The 18,866-nt window shown below is 56.9% G+C and overlaps 1 protein-coding gene across 1 annotated transcript in view; it reads right to left on the reverse strand.

The window, feature by feature from the left end:
- The window catches only part of SLC5A11 (solute carrier family 5 (sodium/inositol cotransporter), member 11), a 49,788-nt gene that overhangs the window by 3,362 nt on the left and 27,560 nt on the right, over positions 1-18,866 (reverse strand). Inside the window, exons 7-13 of the mRNA XM_006753628.2 lie at positions 16,962-17,066; positions 15,680-15,785; positions 13,091-13,171; positions 10,909-11,114; positions 4,903-5,038; positions 1,273-1,380; positions 814-964 (exon numbers count right to left, since the gene is read on the reverse strand). Of these exons, the coding sequence (XP_006753691.1) occupies positions 814-964; positions 1,273-1,380; positions 4,903-5,038; positions 10,909-11,114; positions 13,091-13,171; positions 15,680-15,785; positions 16,962-17,066 (893 nt within the window). The remainder of the gene's footprint in view (positions 1-813; positions 965-1,272; positions 1,381-4,902; positions 5,039-10,908; positions 11,115-13,090; positions 13,172-15,679; positions 15,786-16,961; positions 17,067-18,866) is intronic.

Here is an 18,866-nt window from a genome sequence, read left to right on the forward strand (position 1 = left end):
GCCCAAGGCTGCTAGCGCTCTCAGGACACCTACCCACACAGAGCCCCAGGGTGCTTATTTACATGTATTTACATAAAATTTACATGCCACTCATTCCTGTCACTTCTGTTCCCCTGTTAGACGTCAGGACTTGCAGAAGGTTTGGTAGAGAAACCTTCCCTACCCCCCACCCCTAAAAAAAAAACCCAGGACACCCTCCTCCCTTTACCTGGCTCAGGTCCCAGTCCAGGTTGGGGACCCCCCTCTGAACCCTAGTTTCCTGACTCACAGTCATAGCACTGTTGGGGTTGCATTGCCTGGCTATTCAGCCTTCACCAGCTCCATGAATACAGAGCCGAGCTGTTTCTTTTTGTTGCTTTATATCTGGCATCTGGCACATAGTAGGTGCTCATTGAACATCTTATTTTTGTTAATCCTCACTTGAGCATATATTTTTTTCCATAGAGAGTGGGAGGAAGGGAAAAACCTTCACTTCCAATCTCTAAAAAATCAATTGAAAAAGAAAAAGAGAGAGGGGGAGGGAGAGAGAGAGAGAGAGAATATCAGCATGCCCTGACTGGGCTGGGGACCGAACCTGCACCCAGATATGTGCCCTTGACCAGGAATTAAACCTGAGACCCTTCAGTCCATGTGTGGACCGACACTCTAACCACTGGGCCACTGGCCAGGGTGAACATCTCTTGAATGAATGAATGGGGTCCTAATGCACCTCATCAGCGGAGGCTGAGGCTGGGTAAGTTGCTGACTGGACATGGCCTCTGGGTGGGCTCAGCTTGCTCCTCCCTGGCCCGGCCCCACCCAAGAAGAGCTCACCTGCCCACAATCATGAGCTCCCTCTCAGACGCCCGAGGCCGCAGGTGGTTCCAGAGGTCCATGGTGAAGATGGTGCTGGCACTGTTAAAGATGGAGGTGAGGGAGGACATGAGCGCGGCCACCATCACAGCAATCATGAGCCCTCGGAGCCCTGGGGGCAGAAGGGAGGTCTGTGGGCATCGGGCTTCTCCTGCTCACAGCCCTGCCTTCACTCATGACCCCAGACCCAGGCCAGGCCGACCCCAGGAGGTTCACCTCTGAGAACGCAGCACCCAGGTGGGCGCCATGAGGCGGCAGGGAGGACCCTCCTGGGCCAGGGCCTGGGCTTCATCGGGGCCCTGGCTCTGGGGCTCAGTCCCTCGGCCCCGAGCCTGTTGCCTCCCACCACCCTCGTGGTGGAGCAGAGCCAGCCAGTGCCCTCCTTCCCGGGGGCTGCGGGGGGGGGGGGGGGGGCATTACCTGTGGGCAGGAGTTCCAGCACGAGTTTGGGGTATGCGATGTCAGAACAGCCCGAGGGGTTGCCGCACACCTTCTGGCAGATCTCGGGCTCGGCACAGGCCACTTGATCTGGGGAGGGGACAGGCCCAGAGGTGAGCGGGCGCCCCCTGCCCCCGGCCCCGCACCGGGAGGAGGGTTAGGGCACGTAACTTCATGGCTCCGTGAAGTGCAAAGGAGCCTGGACTTTACAAGCATGACCCTCCTGACTTCCCTGCTTGGACCTCCGTTTCCTCATCTGTAATTTTTTTAAAAAATATATATATTTCTTTTATTGATGTCAGAGAGGAAGGGAGCGGGAGAGAAAGAGAAACATCAATGATGAGAAAGAATCATTGATCGGCTGCCTCCTGCACGCCCCCCACTGGGGATCGAACCCACAACCGGGGCATGTGCCCTTGGCAGCAATCGAACGGCTGCTACCACGGAGCTCGGGGGAAGCTGGCCGGCGTCAGCCCCAGCTCAGCGGCCTGCACTGGCTCCACCCCACCCAGCCCCTTCTCCCCACAGGGGCCACCAGCAACGCCTGAGCTCCTCCGGTGCAAAGGACAGCGCGTCGCTGACACGTGGCAAACGTGTTTGCCTTCTCCCTTCCCCCCTTCCCGGGAGCTCAGGTGGTGCAACAGCTGTTTCTCATTTAGACGCATGCAAACCCAGCTGCGCTGGCTCTGAACCCTCACCCCTCTTTCTGCACTTCTGTGCGCGTCCTGTGCTTCCCTGGGCAGCGTTCTCTCACGTAACACCCACCACAGCCTTCCCTGGCCCCCAGGTAACCCCCCAGCCTTCCCTGGCCCCCAGGTAACCCCCCCAGCCTCCCCTGGCCCCCAGGGAACCCCCCCAGCCTCCCCTGGCCCCCAGGGAACCCCCCCAGCCTCCCCTGGCCCCCAGGGAACCCCCCCAGCCTCCCCTGGCCCCCAGGGAACCCCCCCAGCCTCCCCTGGCCCCCAGGGAACCCCCCCAGCCTCCCCTGGCCCCCAGGGAACCCCCCCAGCCTCCCCTGGCCCCCAGGGAACCCCCCCAGCCTCCCCTGGCCCCCAGGGAACCCCCCCAGCCTCCCCTGGCCCCCAGGGAACCCCCCCAGCCTCCCCTGGCCCCCAGGGAACCCCCCCAGCCTCCCCTGGCCCCCAGGGAACCCCCCCAGCCTCCCCTGGCCCCCAGGGAACCCCCCCAGCCTCCCCTGGCCCCCAGGGAACCCCCCCAGCCTCCCCTGGCCCCCAGGGAACCCCCCCAGCCTCCCCTGGCCCCCAGGGAACCCCCCCAGCCTCCCCTGGCCCCCAGGGAACCCCCCCAGCCTCCCCTGGCCCCCAGGGAACCCCCCCAGCCTCCCCTGGCCCCCAGGTAACCCGTCCCCTCAGCCTTCCCTGGCCCCCAGGTAATTCCACCCCCCGCCCCCCCCCAGGCCCTTCAGAACTCTCCAGGTTGTCTCAGTGATTTGGCACCTGTGTCTGAAGTCTAGCTTTCTCTTCCTTTCTTCCTCTTTCTTTCTTGTTTTGTTACTCCTCGCCTGAGGATATTCTTCCATTGATTTTTAGAGAGGGTGGAAGGGAGGGCTGGGGCTGGAGCCTGCAGCTGAGGCGCATGTCCTTGAGCGGAACTGAACCCGGGGCCCTCCCATCCGCAGGCCCGCGCTCTAGCCCCCGAGCACACAGGCCAGGGAGAGGCCAGCTTTCTCCTCACCTCTGTCTTCCTCCGCTCCTCAACCTGAGCTAACTGACGCCTGCCCACCCGCTCACCCCCCACCCGCTCACCCCCCACCTGCTCACCCCTCCGACCACTGTGACTCCTCCCTTTCCAGGTGGACTCACGCCCACAAGTAGCTCCCAGGCCCGCCCTCTGCTCCGTCTTCCTCTCTGACGGGCACCACGGCCCTCCCACCGCCTCCGGTGGCAACCGGGGCTCCCTCCAGCTCCCCCTGGTTCTCAGGCAACACCTGCGTCACGGTGACCATTTAGGGCCTCGAGGTCAAGTGCACCCTGGCCTCGGATGCTGGGGTTGGGCAGCATCTCCAGGCGAGGTTGAATATGAGCCTCTATGTTTCTATCTGCGCTGAAGCTGCTCGTTTACTCAGCGTGGCCATGTGAGCCCACAATTTAAAAGCCCAGAGTGTGGCTTGTTCTCTTGCTAATGGGGCATAAACCTAAGAGGCGGCAAAGTCCCAGGCCTTCCTTCCACTGGGAAGCCCAAGGGCCAATGGTCCCCGCACCCCGCTGGTCCCCCTAGAGTCCCCTGCACCCCACTGGTCCACCTAGAGTCCCCTCCACGCCCCGCTGGTATGCCTAGAGTTCAGTTCCCTCATCTGTCACCGAAAACGACAACAGTGCTGGCCTCAGGCCGTGGAGGAATGGAGGGTGATACGCGCGTGGAAGTGAGTGCGCACTTGTAGGGCTCCGTCCCCAACCAGGAACGCGTTAAGCCTCGGCGAGTGTCCTGCCCACTTACCAACGAGGAAGCGGAGACCGAGACAGATGGAGTGCTGTGTTGGAGCCACACAGCCAGCAAAGGGCAGAGCCCCTGCACGTGCCCAACCAGGGCCCGTACTGGGGGAGGAGCCTGTAACCGAGATACCTGCCCTTGACGGGAATTGAACCCAGAACCCTTTGGTCTGCAGGCCAAGGCTCTATCCATGGAGTCAAACCGGCTAGGGCCGGGAGAGCAACGTAAGACTTTAAATCAAAAGGGTCCAAAAGTACTCAGCACAACGAAAAAATCCAACCGGGCACCTTACACGATTTCAGCACACGAAGGATGAAGAGAAGATACTATCAGCTTCTAGAAAAGGAAACTAATAAAGCAATAAATAAAACCCAAACTCCCATCCTCACTGTCCTGAAGGACTGTGCCCCCCCTCCCCCGACCTCCCAGCATCCTCATCCTACCCGCTCGCTACCTCTGTGTGGCTGAGGGGAGGAGGCATCGGGTGGAGCGCTCATGGGTGGACATTGAGGAGCTTTCTTCCGCCCAGATCACCACTCCCAGCGCCCAGCACTCCCAGTACCACCACCCAGGCCTGCTCAGTCCCCACGGCGCAAACCTCACCCCTTCACACACACACACACACACACGCCAGCACACACACCCCAACACACACCCCAACACACACACCCCAACACACACACACACATGCACACGCACACACACACCAGCACACACACCAGCGCACACCAACACACACACACACGCCAGCACACACACCCCAACACACACCCCAACACACACACCCCAACACACACACACACATGCACACGCACACGCACACGCACACATGCTTTGCTAGCCCGGGTTGTTGTTGAGGAAAGTCCCCCAAAGGGTTCCATTGGGCCAACGTTACCGGCCGGACCCTGGGGATGGGAGGAGGTCTCAGCATGAGGCCCCAGGGGCCTGGCAGAGACCACAGCTCTCAGCCCAGGGGGCCTCCACCCCACTCGCTGGCCCTCGGGATGTGCCAGTGCTGGGAGGTGGCAGAGAGCCGGGCAGACACCCGCTGCATCACCAGGAAGGGCCTCCAGCCACGTGCTCTCAGCAGGTCGGCAGAATGTTCCAGACACTTCACAGGCCTGAGACGCAGACCCGCGGCCTCCCCCCGCAGCCTCTCACCTGGGAAGAGGACGCGGCTGACCATGCCGGGGAAGACCATGAGGAAGAGGGGCAGCACCTTCAGGTAGGCGGCCATCAGGGAGCCCGCTTTGGCGTGGGACAGGTTCTTGGCCGCCAGGCTCCGCTGAACGATCACCTGGAAGACAGTGGGTGAGGCGCTGGGTGGCCTCCGCACGCTGGCGGCACAGTCCTTGCAGGCGCAGCGGGCTCAGGCCTCGGTCCGCCTGGCTTCTTGAGGAGGCATCTCTCTCCTCTTCCCACCCCTGTGGTCAGGGGGTGACCACCACCCCGCCTGCCCCGTCCCGCTCCCTGGCCGCCGTGGTTGGTGAAGAAAATGTGCGCACCCAGCACCCAGTGCAGGCCAGTTACAGCCCCACCGGACCTCTTCCCCAAAGGGCACAGCCCAGAGGCCCCTCCCGCCTGCAGCCGCCTGGGGGCTCCCTGCCCGGGCTGCCTCCGCCTCCGCCTCCACCAGGAGGCCTGAGAGGGAAGTCATCTCAAGGGAGGAGGCGAGGAGCTGGAGTACGGAGAAGCCGTTCTGATGGCACCGTTTGAGCCCTCAGTCCGGCTGCCAGGCTGGCTTCCGTGCCGATCTGCACACTGATAGCTGGGGGTCAAGTCCCGCTCCCCACTTCTCTGCTTGTGGTCGTGGGCAAACACTTTCACCTCTCCTTGCCTGTTTCCTGATCTATAAGATGGGGAGCATATGAGAACTGTTTCGACAATTAAATGAAGTCTAACCATTTAGAATATTTAGAATAAGGTCTGACAATAACTGCCCAATAAATATTCATTGTTACTGTTGATATTACCACCTCTCGATCAAGAAAATAAAGACTTAAACTGTCTTTTTCCTGCAGACAACTAAGGTCCTCACCAAATCAGCCAAGAATCCTTAAAGGGAAGTGTCAAGAGGTGGGATCTGCTCCGGCCCCCACCACCCCCCGCCTGTGGCAGCTCCACAGTGCAGGCATGCACATCTCTTTGGGGGGGAACTGTTTGAGGGGTGTCTCATCTCCAGGCCGTGGACCCTGTCACATAATTGCCAGAAGACGCCAAAATGATCGAGGACAATGTCCAACTCCATGACAACGGCACCACCTGAGCCTGCGGACCCCCCCAGGGCAGGCACCTGTCCCACTGGACACCCCAGTCCGCAGCCAGGACCCCAAAGAGCCCGGTCACAGTGGCCACCCAGACTGGAGTCTGCTTGTGTAGCTCTCAGGCCCTAGAAGGGACAGTAGTCAGGTGGCACTGAGCAGGGAACCAACAGCTGGCTTGGAAGAAGGTGACCGGGAGGAATGAACGCGTGGGGGCAGGGCCCTCACCCAGCTCCGCTCACCCGCCCGGCACCTGGCACGCATCTGCCCCCTCCATCCGCCTACAGCAGCAGCCACAGACGTCCCCTCTCTGGTGGGAAGGCGGGAGGCCTGTCAGGGGAGGTCGTGGTGGTGGGCTTGGCGACAGGCGGTGGGTATGCAGCTGGGAGGTTCTCTCTTACACGAGGTTCTGGATAAACCCCAGAATGAAGACCCTCAGTGGGTGAGTCGGAGCAAATGAATAGAGAGGTTAGAAGGGCAGACAGACTCAGGTGGATCCCCGCCCCACCAGGTCTCTGTGAGCGCAGACAAGTTCCTTAAAGTCCCAGCCCTCAGTCTTCCTATCTGCCGAATGGGGATCCCAACTGCTTGCTCTGAGGTGCTTAGCAGTTCTTACGCAGCGAGACCACTAGTGATTATTGTCGTCACTGCTGTTGTTGGATGAAGCCAGAGAAAGACGTTCAAACAGGTCCCCAGAAGAGAAGGGAGTTAGCGTTAGAGCTCGGAAACCAGATCAGACAGCCACGCAACCACAGTTCAGACACGGAAAACAGCTAACACTGGCCATGGCCGCAGCAGGAAGGTGGTCGGGGGAGTCCCCGGCAGGTGTAATGGCCTGGCTGCTTTTTTGAGTGATCTTTGTCCTGGTGGTGGAGGGGCCTTAGAAGGACTGAGGCGAGAAGCCAGCGTGCCGGTCTGGTTGGAGTGAGGAGTGGAGAGAGGGACCACGAGGGCCTGGCGCATGGCTGCCGGCAGGATTGGGATGTCTGGGCTTGTGGCTACGTTACATACTGTGCCTACGGGGCAGCCGCGGTCCTGGCCCGTCCATTTGGAGCCCAGGAAAGAGCCTGCTTTGGCAACAGCCGTTTCTAGGGAGGAGCTGGGACCGAGGAGAATCCTGGCTCTTATTCCTCCTCCGTGTCTGGTGCCTCCTCAAAACCTCTCTGTCGGGTGGGGTGAAGGTAGGCCTTGCCGAGATCTAGCCGCTCGAAGCGCACGACTTTCCCCAGAGTGTTTTCTGCCCAGACTGGTCCCCTAGATCCTCCTCCAGCCTCCAGATTGGATCCCACGCTCAGAGCTTTCTCTCCTGCTTCCTTAGGCCGTGGGTCCTGGAGCATCTGGAGAAGGGAGAGGCCTGGTGGGTACCAGCCCCTTTCTTCACAGGAGTAAACTGTGTCGTTACCATGGCGATGTGGTGGCGAGCAGGATCACGTTGGAACCCCTTTGGTTTTATTGTGGACATCAGTGGGGGAGTCTTCCTGGTGTCCTGCCCCCTCCTTTGAAATCCATGCCCTCTTCACAAGCTGCCGACCATCCTGGGCACAGCGCCCAGCCCCGGGGTCAGCACCCGGCCCCCGCTGGGCCCAGCAGAGCCGGCACTGCAGGGCTGGATGTGGACTTAGCCATTGCCAGCCCCTTCCTGTTGGCCTGCGTGGGAGACAATAAAGTCAGCGGGTGAGAAAGGAAGACGAGGGTGCACGGGCCGGTGTGGCTCAGCCGTCAGAGTGTTGGGTCGTGGGTTTGATTCCTGGTCAACGGCAGGTACCTCAGATGCAGGCTTGATCCCCAGCTCCCAGGACATGTGTGGGAGACAGCCAATCGATGTGTCTCTCACACTGATGTGTCTCTCTCTCCCCTTCCTCCTTCCCCTCCACTCTCTCTAAAAAAATCAATGGAAAAAATATCCTTGGTGAGGATTAGCCAAAGAAAGGAAGACAATGGTGAGGGAACCGAAGACTAAGATGTGGGAGCTGCGTGTCCGAGGCAGACAGGCGCAGGGAGGCCACCCTCCGGAGCCCGGAGCCATGGTGCTGAGAAGTTGGTGTCACTGTTTCTGTCGTTTCCCAGGATTCCAAACAGGCACCTCTCATGGGGAGCGGAGGCCTGTGAGCACGCGGTGGGGAAACGTGAGGGTGTCAGGCCTGCAGATGCTTCTTCCTGCTCGGTGACGCGGGGCAGCCGCGGTCCTGGCCCGTCCATGTGGAGCCCAGGAAAGAGCCTGCTTTGGCAACAGTGTTTCTAGGGAGGAGCTGGGACCGAGGAGAATCCTGGCTCTTATTCCTCGAAGTAGAGCCTCCAGATACGAATTTAGGAGACAGCGGAGCATGTTTCCAGGCAGCTGAGCTGCTCAAAAACCCATCAGCCGGAGAGGGTGTCCCTGGGCAATAGCCTCCAGGCTCACAGTGTTCGAGAAGGGGGTGCACTATGCATAGCCGGCGGGAGATGGGGACAGGCACGTGCCGTTACTCCTAGCAATCCTTAGTCACCTCCTCCGTGTCTGCCCAGCACGATCCACCCGAGCTCGCAGTCCGTGAGCAGTGGGTGTCGCCTTGCCTGTCTTCTGCTCTATCACGAGCCTAAGGCTGTGCTGGCGAAGGCATCGCATGGTGACCACAGTCTCTGGGCTCTGCCGACCCAGATCAACAGCAACACTGTGCAGTCAACGCGTCGTCGTCGTCTTCGTCATCATCACTGTTGTCGTCGTCATGGGCGCGTGGGGCTCACTCGAGCGCCTGCACCCTCTCACCCGCCCTGGCCCTCGGAAGGAGGCGGAGCCCCCTTGGATAAGCCTCCAATTCTTGAACAAAGCCGGTGGCCGGCAGTGGCCTGGAGGGTACACACTGGAGTGCAGCTCCTACGGGCCTGAGGACTCTCAAGGAAACGGGTGGAGGTTGACTGATGTAAGCTGGCCAGCGGTGCCCAGCAGTACCATACACCGTGTAAAAACCTAAGTGCGGCCCTGACCGGTTTGGCTCAGTGGATAGAGCGCCGGCCTGCGGACTGAAGGGTCCCAGGTTCGATTCCGGTCAAGGGCATGTACCTGGGTTGTGGGCACATCCCTAGTAGGAGGTGTGCAGGAGGCAGCTGATCGATGTTTCTCTCTCATCGATGTTTCTAACTCTCTATCCCTCTCCCTTCCTCTCTGCAAAAAATCAATAAAATATATTTTTTAAAACCCCCAAAACCTGTGTTTTTAATGCGTATTAACTGTCCCTGCAGCAAGAGCACTGTGACCCAGTTCCCCATGCTCCCCTCTTTCAAAACTATCAGTAACCCCACTTAACGGGAAACGGAGGCTGAGGTGTAAATCGTGCCTCACGGAGATGCTGCCTAGACCGGATCCTGGGTCTGCTCAAGGCGGAGCCCATGCTGCCAGCCTAGACCCTACCTGTCTCCCTGGGCTCCCCCACCTGAGCTTTCTAAGGAGGGGGCGGGGTCTGCCGCTTAAAGGGGCTGCGTGTGGAATTGCACCCTCGCTGCCGAGGTGCTCAGCTCTCCTGCGGAGGTCAGCCACGCGGTGACCTCGCTGCACTCTGGGCAGTGCCTCCCTTAGTTAAACTCGCATCAGCTCTAACTGTGCAGCTTAAACGGTACGCGGGTCTGACTGTTGATGTAGCAGAAAACAAAACAAAACATTTCAACTGGAGACATAGTCACTGGGTTTGAAACCTGAGAAGGTGGCTGTGCAGGGAAGCGGTCCCGCCCTGGCGCCTCTGCCCACAATACCTGCCCTTTTCCGTTTTAGGGCGCCCACCCGGAGGCCTCCATGCACGTCCCCGTGAGTGCGGAGGTTCAGTCCGTTCTCTTTCCTGTACGGACGGGCGTGTAACACACCGCTGTCGTCTGCTTTCCTCCCTCCGTTCTCACACCAGCTACGGTGCCCGACAGCTGTGCTCCTCGGTGCCCTCTGCTGCCAACGCTCCTCCCGCCACCACCAGATGGAGCCCTGCTCTCCACCCTGAGCCCGCGCTCAGGTCACCCAGGCACATCTCCCCTCACCCCCCTATTTAGAATTGCACCCCACACCCAACCGCTCTGTCCCCGCTCTGCTTTTTTTAAATAAATATATTTTATTGAGTTTTTACAGAGAGGAAGGGAGAGGGATAGAGAGTTAGAAACATCGATGAGAGAGAAACATCGATCAGCAGCCTCCTGCACACCCCCCACTGGGGATGTGCCCGCAACCAAGGTACATGCCCTTGACCGGAATCGAACCCGGGACCTCTAAGTCTGCACGCCGAAACTCTATCCAATGAGCCAAACCGGTCAGGGCCCCGCTCTACTTTTTAAAAAGTATATATTTTCATTGATGTCAGAGAGGAAGGGAGAGGGATCGAGAAATAGAAACATCAGTGATGAGAGGGAATCATTGCTCGGCTGCCTCCTGCACGCCCCCCACTGGGGACTGAGCCCGTCCCTGGGCACATGCCCTGACCGGGAAGTGAACTGTGACCTCCTGGTTCATAGGCTAACGCTCAGCCACTGAGCCAGCCCCGGCCTGCTCTGCTTTGGTTAATGCCACTCACCAGCTGTGACATGCACATCACTTACTGTCTGTCTGTCTGTCTGTCTGTCCCTCCGCGAGCTCCGCAATCCCCGCCGGTTTGTTTACTGGTGATTTCCAAGTGGCACTTAGATGACGCCCAGTGAGTGTTGAGCAAACAACACCCGGCCCAGTTTTATCCTCCCTTAGAAGGTTTCTCCCTTTGCTTCCCGGGCAGCCGGCAGGGTGTATTAAACTTTGCCATCACGTGAGCAGAGCAAGAAGTAAGATAACGTGTAGAACAGTAGGAAGGGAGGCATGATCAAGGATGGTGGGGGAGAAAGGCAGAGGAGAGAACAGTGCGGGGAGGAGGCGGGGCACAGCCACCCCACAGCGTGCCCAGGGCGCTGGCGCGGGCCGTACCTGGTCCGTGCACCAGTACCAGAGGGACGGCATGGTCATTCCGATCAGGATCCCGGGCCACGGGAGGTCGGAGGTCAGCGGGTCTCGGAAGATATGGAAGGCGTCCTCCCGGGGCAGCCCGCAGCTGCTGTTCTCAGTCCGGTTGGTGGCCAGGGCCAGGAAGTACTTCTCCACCAGGCCGTCCAGCCCTCCGACCGCAGCAAAACCTGGACGTCAGGGGGAGCGCTTGAGGGAGCTCAGAGGGAGCCCAGCGGTAGCAGGATTGGTGGGGACAGTGAAGCCCCACTCGGACGATGGCTACCAAGGCAAGTTAGCACCTTACAGGTCTCAGGCTCTTTTTTTGTGTTTTTAATGCCTTTGGTAGCGAGTATGGATGGATTGCTTTTCAGAATAAGATTGCTAAATGCATCACACAAAATAGGTAGGCTTGTCAAGGAAATCAAATGTAGGAAAGGCAATCATCAAAACGTAAAAGCTACTATGAGCTAGTAATTTATGTATTTGCACATTAAGTAGTAAAAACCTAGAAGGAGAGCTAATAACAATGTTGTTTCAAAGCAGCCCTGAACACAAACAGGCTTTCAATGCATCAGCATCAACTGTAAGAACATCCAGATAAGCCCTGACCCGTTTGGCTCAGTGGATAGAGCGTCGGCCTGCGGACTGACTGGTCCCAGGTTCGATTCCAATCAAGGGCATGTACCTTGGTTGCGGGCACATCCCCAGTAGGGGGTGTGCGGGAGCCAGCTGAATCAATCTTTCTCTCTCATTGATGTTTCTAACTCTCTATACCTCTCCCTTTCTCTCTGTAAAAAATCAATAAAATATTTTTTTTTTTTTTTAAAAAAAAAGAACATCCGGATAAGAACATCTGGTGCATGCTGGGGGACCAAAGGCACAGGCATGGCTAATACTGCCATGGTTCAATGCCTACATTTATAAGTGAAAAATGCAACATTTCAATGATAGATTCATAAAATAGAGGTGGTTCCTGCCCCCCACCCCCACCCCATCCAAGGCTCACAGACGCCCTGAATTCTGCTCAGAGGCCCCAGGCTACGCGGCCTGGCATTAAGGAAGCATGCTTTCTCCTCTGAACGTCTCAGCGCCTCTCAGTTCAGGTATCGCAAGAGCGGTGCGCAGATGTGTGGCCTTGAGCTAGCGACTCCCCTCTCTGAGGCTGTTTCCTCATCTGTCAGTGGGCCCCGTGGCGCCAACCTCATGGGCTGGATGGAGCTGGCTCCTCGAGACACTACCCACAAGGGCACAGGGTCCGCATAAGCGTGAGCGACTCCAAGAAAGAATCAAGTTCTGCCATTTGGAATCTGCTTCTTTCATTCAGAAGGATTGGAAGGATTCGGGGTTACCTCGAACTAATGTGGCGCTCACCAGGTTACACATTGGAAAAGGCTTTTTAAAATTTTTTTATGGTAGACGGAGATGACTGCCGCAAACCCTAGGCCAGCACTAAAATAATATCCTCGGGTGAGGATTAAAAAGAAGAAAAATGGAGCTGGAGGACAAATGGGACAAGTAAACAACTGGCAAGTAGTAGATTTTAATCCAACCCTATCTATAATGACATGAATGGAATTAACCCGAAGACACAAATTGAAAGGTGGAGATTGTCCGATTAGATTTAAAAAGCAACTATATCAGTGGTTCTCAACCTTCCTAATGCCGCGACCCTTTCATACAGTTCCTCATGTTGTGGTGACCCCCAATTTCATTGTTACACATTGAACATAATTAAAGCATAGTGATTAATCACAAAAACAATATGTAATTGTATATGTGTTTTCCGATGGTCTTAGGTAACTCCTGTGAAAGGTGGTTCGACCCCCAAAGGGTCGCGGCCCACAGGTTGAGAACCGCTGAACTATATGATGCCTACAAGGAACCTGCTTAGAATATAAAGGCATAGATAGGCTGAGAGTGAAATGATGAAAAAATACCCCCCTTCATTTATTTATTTAATCACTCATCCATATTAATATAGGCGAGCTATTAATTTTTACTTTAAAAAACCAGCAAGTTTTCATAAGCACCGTTTGCTTTCCGCTAAGTCACCGTGCCTCAAGCAGGACTTCCGACAGCTGGGTGTGCTGGTCCCAGCGGTGAGGGCAGATGCCCTGCTGAGGGAGTGCGGGCATCCACCCCAGTGGCCGGGGACCCCACTTACTGTAGCCCATCAGGGTGAATGCTCCTATGAGCATGATCACAGTCTGCAGAGCATCCGTGTAGATGACAGCGGCCAGGCCACCTGGGGAGGGAGGGGCGAGGACTGAGCGGAGGGTCGGCACGCTGACGGGGAGGAGTTCCTCTGCGTCACCGAGGGACCCTGACCGTCACGATCCAGCGGTGGAGATCTCTCAGGGTTAACGGTCTGCAAAGATGGCCACATTCCCGTTTTGCAGCTCAGCTCTGCCGCGCTGTTCGGGGTGAGGCGACGTGGATCCCTCTACCTACCAAGCACGGCTGGCTCTGACCAATGACATCGTGCAGCTCGGCCTCCAGGGGACCTCAGCTCTTGTGCTTGCTCCTCTGTTGCCCTGAGAATATGCTTCTTCTTCTTTTTTTTAATCCTCACCGGAAAATATTTCCCCCATTGATTTTTTTTTTTTTTTGAGAGAGTGGGAGGGCGAGAGCGAGAGCGAAAAACATTTATGTGAGAGAGACACATCGACCAGTTGCCTCCCAAACGCACCCCGACTGGACTGGGCTGCGAATTGACCCTGGGACCCTTCGGTCCGAGGTCTAACGCTCTAACCACTGGGAACACTGGCCAGGGCCACCATCCTGCTTTAAGGAGCCCTGCCTAGCCCAGTGGAGGATGGTCCGCATGGAGGGAGCGCCCAGCTGACCGCCCAGGCAGACCCCATCCCTGGGAGGGAGGCCCTCTGCCTCCAGCTGGCTGCTCCCGGTGCCACCTAACGGCAGTTCAACGGAGCAGGCGGGACCAGCAAAACCCACCAGCAGACAATCCGTGAAATGAACTGTGGGCAACGATCACCATTGTTTTAAGCCCCTAAGTTCGCCAGTGTCCGTACCCAGTAATTGCCAAGTGGCATGGGAAGTGGCGCTTGGGCCGCAGTCCCACGCTCTGAATCCCTTTGCTTCTAACATGAGGAAAGGGATGCGAGGTCTTCAGAGCCCTAACAGGCTTCCCGCACAGGGTCATGGCGGTTGGCCTGGGAGGATTCTTGGTTTTGCCACCAAAAAAATGCTTGTAATAATCCCGGTCAGGGCAGTCTCCTCCCTACCCCTCCCTCCTCCCTCTTCCCTTGTCTGACATAAACACGTGTACCGGTGGGCAAGGTCACTGTGCAATAAAGTCCATCCCGTGGGTGTGGAGTTCTCCTGTGACGCTCCGTCGTTGGGAGAGACCTGCCTGGCTTCTGGCCCCAATGCCCTGCTGTCCTGCCGGGTAGTTCACCGGTTGGAGCGTGGTGAGAATCTGAAGTTTGGTACCACTGACGCCCACCATCATTTTGATGCCAAGGATTAGGGGGCATTTATCATGTGCCAGGCGCTGGGCTTAGTATCTCATTCGATCGTCGCTGACATCTGGTGAGTCCCCACCTAGTTCTACACAGTGGGATACAGAGGCGAACAGAACAGCAGGCCGCCAGGCCTCCCCGAGCTTACAGTCTAATGGGGAGACAGGCCCAAACAAGGAGACACGAAGATAAACTGCACGCGTGGCCGGCCCTTCCCTTCCCTTGGGCTCAGGCACACGCTCCTCTCCGTGCTGAAACCTCAGCCGTGATCTTCTGGCAGCAGAGGCCTTAGCGTGGTCCCACAGCGCATAGCCCTCAATCCAGGCTTATTGCGTGTCCTTCCAGGCTCTGGTCCCAGCCCTCAGTGTCACTGCCTCGCCTATGGGCGGGCACAACCTGGACCTGTGCTTGCTCAGCCTCAGCCACATCTATCGCCCTTGCTGTCCGGCAAACAGGCAAACCGTGCTCTCATGTCAGAGCCTGCGATTGTCCTTCCCTCTGCCTGGAGCGCTTCCCCTGCGCCTCGTGGCTACTTCCTTCATCACTCAAGTCTGGTTCAACCGTCACCACAGCTCAACATCCCATGGAAAAGCCCTCCCCACCCTCCCCAGCTCACCCGCTGAATTTTCCTGCTTGACGCTTGCTAGTTGTGACAATACACCTGACACTGTGCACTGGTTTCCTTGTTCACGCCTCCCATCCCCACGAGCACGTAAGCTCCTTTGGGCAAAGACTGTCCATCTGTTCGCTGCTTCACCCTCCTCCCAGCACGATGTCTGGCATACGGGAGGTGATATACAGACAACAGAATAAGTCGACTACACCAATAAGAGGCAGGGAAGGTGAGGATTCAAAACCAGATACTCCTCTACGCTGTGCCAGTCAGAGTCCAGTAGGTCTAGGATGCAAGCCTGAGGGGCAGAGATGAGGCTGTGCCGCCTCAGGCTCCAGAATAAAGCGGTCTGTGGCCCAGCCTGTTTAGTGCGTGTGAGACACAGGCGCAGCTCCTGGTAGGTCCTCGATAACCAGGTCTTGAGTAATTGGGAAATGCTTGATGCAGCTGCGCTGCATTTTAAATCCTCTCTCTTATGGGCAACCTCCTTCCGTAGGACAACAGCTAAGAGAAATCATGTTATCTGAGGCAATGAAGTGGAGTTTAATGGATAAATGGTCTTAACACAGTAGAACACCAGAAGATAGGCTGGGAAAAGATGGGGTGGCACAGCCCCTGCCCACCACCCCTCCCAGCACCACCCCTTATTCAGTCATACCTGCAATAGTGTATAGAGCTGTGATGGCCAACAGCCCAACTATGGCCAAGTACAGATCCAGTTTCAAAGACTGCTGAATAAAGATAGCACCTGCATACATGTCCACCTGTAGAAACATAAAATGAATGGATGGATGGGCAAGTAGTTGAGAGCTTGGGTGGATGGATGTGTGGATGGGTGTATGGATGGGTGGATGGATGGATGTGTGGGTGGGTGGATGGATGGGTGGATGGATGTGTGGGTGGATGGGTGGGTGAGTAGATGGATGGATGTGTGGGTGGGTGGACGGATGGATGGTTGGACAGATGTGTGTAGCAGAGGTTCCCGCAGCCTGGATTCAGGCAAACACAGAGGAATCATACATTTTGTTTCTTCACCCATCTCCTTCCAGATTTGGGGTCTCAGACTGGAGCCTTGTGGGCAATTACATTTGAGACCCCTTCCCTGGGCTAATACAGCAACCTCCTCAGTGGTCCGGTTTCTGCCTTGGTCTTCGTACACCGCCCTCAGTGCACCTAATCACATGCGGGCGTGGTCATCTCATCTGGTCCTTCCCCCAGGAAAGCCCTCCAGTGGCTCCAGACCCACAGGGTCCTGAGTAAGTTAGTTTCATGCCAGGCCTGTTGTGATTTGCCTGCTGCCTGGCTTCATTTCCGTCACTCGCCTCCTATTTCCAGTCCTCGGGGTCCTTGGAAACAAGGCATGCCCACCCATGCCTCCCAGCTTTGGCGTGTTCTAATTTATCTTTCTGGAAAGCCAATTCCCCTCTCCAAACGCCTCCTCCGACAGAACTTCCCTTGTGGAGGCTTCCCCGGCGTGGAGCCAGTTACTGTTCGGATGGAATAGCACTCCTCGGCCCCCCTCACCCTCCACAGGACAAGCTGTCCCGGCTCCAGCTGGACGAGACAGCGTGAGCCAGGCTGGCTGAGAGGCACACGCCCCTGCTCTTGGCCACTTCCCAGGAGCTCTGCCCATCCAAGGGTGGGGCGGGCAGCCCAAGGCTATCAGCACCGCTGATCACAGCTGATCATGGTCTATCTCAGGAGAAGATCGAAGTCCGGTGCAGTCAGTGACCCGCCCCGCCCAAGGCGTTGCCAAGGAAGCTTTGGCAGGAGCTGGGAGTCCCTTCCTCCACCCTTCCCCCGACGCCCTCTGCCCATGCCCACCTACCCGCCCAGCGCCCTCTAGGCGCCCTGGAGGTGTCCAAGGGAAGGAGAAAGTTCATGGGTGGAGACACCCAGCAGGGGCCCTGGCCAATCTCCCCAGCAGGTCCCCACCTTACCGAGATCTTGGTGAAGATGTAGATAAACAGGTAGAGCGCAGCCAGGAGGGTGGGGATCCTGTTGCCGCCGAAGCGTTTCCGGAGGTATTCGGGCATCGTGGTGACCTGGGGCCAGAGCCCAGCTTTCACCCCATCTGGCCACGGCCTCAGGGCACCAGCCCCCCCACCCCCAACGCTGCACACACATGGTCTTGGGAGTCGCAGTGGGGCACTCAGAAGGGAGGAGAAAATGGGAGCAAAGAGGTGAGTGGAGGACTTGGGGTTCTGTGCAGGAGTATGTGCCCAACTATCATTTCCCAAATGTGAGGCATCTGTGTACCCCATCCAAATTTTTACCATCTCCACTATTAGTAATAATGTTTTCCTTTCAATCAACTCATGTTTTTATTCAAATAAATTAACCTACAAAGGAAATTTCAAATCAGCACTGTAAAGGGAAATCGATTCAAAGTGTACAGGAGCCGGCAAAAATAAACGCATGGATAATAAAACAACTCGTTTGGTTTCTCTTCTTTTCTGGCAACTTGCTGTTGCACAGCAAAGACTCTGGGCTCAGAGCCCACTCGTTCTTTCTTTAAGAAAGTTCTTTCTTTCAGAAGCACTGGACGGGGGCTGCAGGCCTGGCAGCACCCGCGTGCGCTGTCCCCCGGGGTCACCCAACAGCTGACTGAGGAGGAAAGGAAATCACTCGCCATGGGGTTCCGTGTCGCTGGCCACGGACACACCTCAGACCTGCTCAGTGACTCCCTGTGCCCATGTGCTGACCTTCGGGGAAGTTGCTCTACTGTAACCTTTAGCCAGATCCCCGTGAACACCTGGGGGTTCTAGCAGCAAAACACGCGGCCTCCAGAAAGGACGGGAGTCAGAGGACCTCTTCGCCTGGAGGCACCGGCCGAGGGAGGCCCCGCACGCCTGGGTGGGGGGCCCGAGCCAGGTGTCCTTGCCACGTGGGTCCCCAGGAGCTGAGCTATGTTGCTGAGCACCATCTGGGGGGCAGCACTATTCTTGGGGTTTGGCATGTCTGTCCCCATCTCATCACCTCTGCACCCCCCGACTTAGGGTTGAGAAAATGTCATATCTAGCCTCTGGCAGATGGCACCATCTTCTGCTCGCCACAGAACACGAAGACCATCGGCTGAGAAGGCCTGGCCGCCTACCTGTGGACGAAGCTGCATCGCTACCCTCCTTGACACCTTTCCATAGTAGGTGCTCAATAAATGCTTACTGATGCCCTGGCCCCCCGCCCCTCACGCCCGCCCGGTGCTGTCATACCCCAGACACATTGGCTGTGCAGGAGCGAGTCGCAGGGGCCCACCCACCAAAGGCCTTCCTTATTCAGACTCGTATTGTCTCCAGCTGGGACCATGTATGCCCACATCACCGCCTTTCCACAGATCGCACAGCTTCTGGCACATTTTTAAACGACTTGTCTCATCATTAAGCAGCTCTTTCTACTTTGTGTATCTAAAAACTTTTCTTAATAGAAGATGAAAATCAGTTATTGCTTTATGAACAACTCTATGATGTTGTATGATCGTGCCGTGTGTGTAAACCTCTAAAACAGTGCCAGCGACAGAAAGGTGTCAGTAAGATCAGAAATAATGTCCAGAACTGCTTTTCCAAAATCCTCAAGCAGCATTACTTGGTAAAATAAAATTATAATATTTCATATCAGTTAGAAGTAACTCCATTATTGTAGTTTTGCATGCAACGGAAGAGAAATCACTGGATTGGGTTTTTCTTAAGTTGAAAGGAGTAACGTGCTATGCCGTAACATTTCAGAGACGCTCTGAGGACCAGGCTCCTGTCTCCCCTGTGCACCATCCTCTGCAAGCTGGGACCACTTGGGGCTGTCCGGTGGATGCCCATGTGCAGAGGGAGGGGCGCTGGGGAGGGGCGGGGCGG

The sequence above is a fragment of the Myotis davidii genome, unplaced genomic scaffold (genome assembly GCF_000327345.1).
Source record: "Myotis davidii unplaced genomic scaffold, ASM32734v1 scaffold150, whole genome shotgun sequence".
Lineage (NCBI taxonomy): Eukaryota > Metazoa > Chordata > Mammalia > Chiroptera > Vespertilionidae > Myotis > Myotis davidii.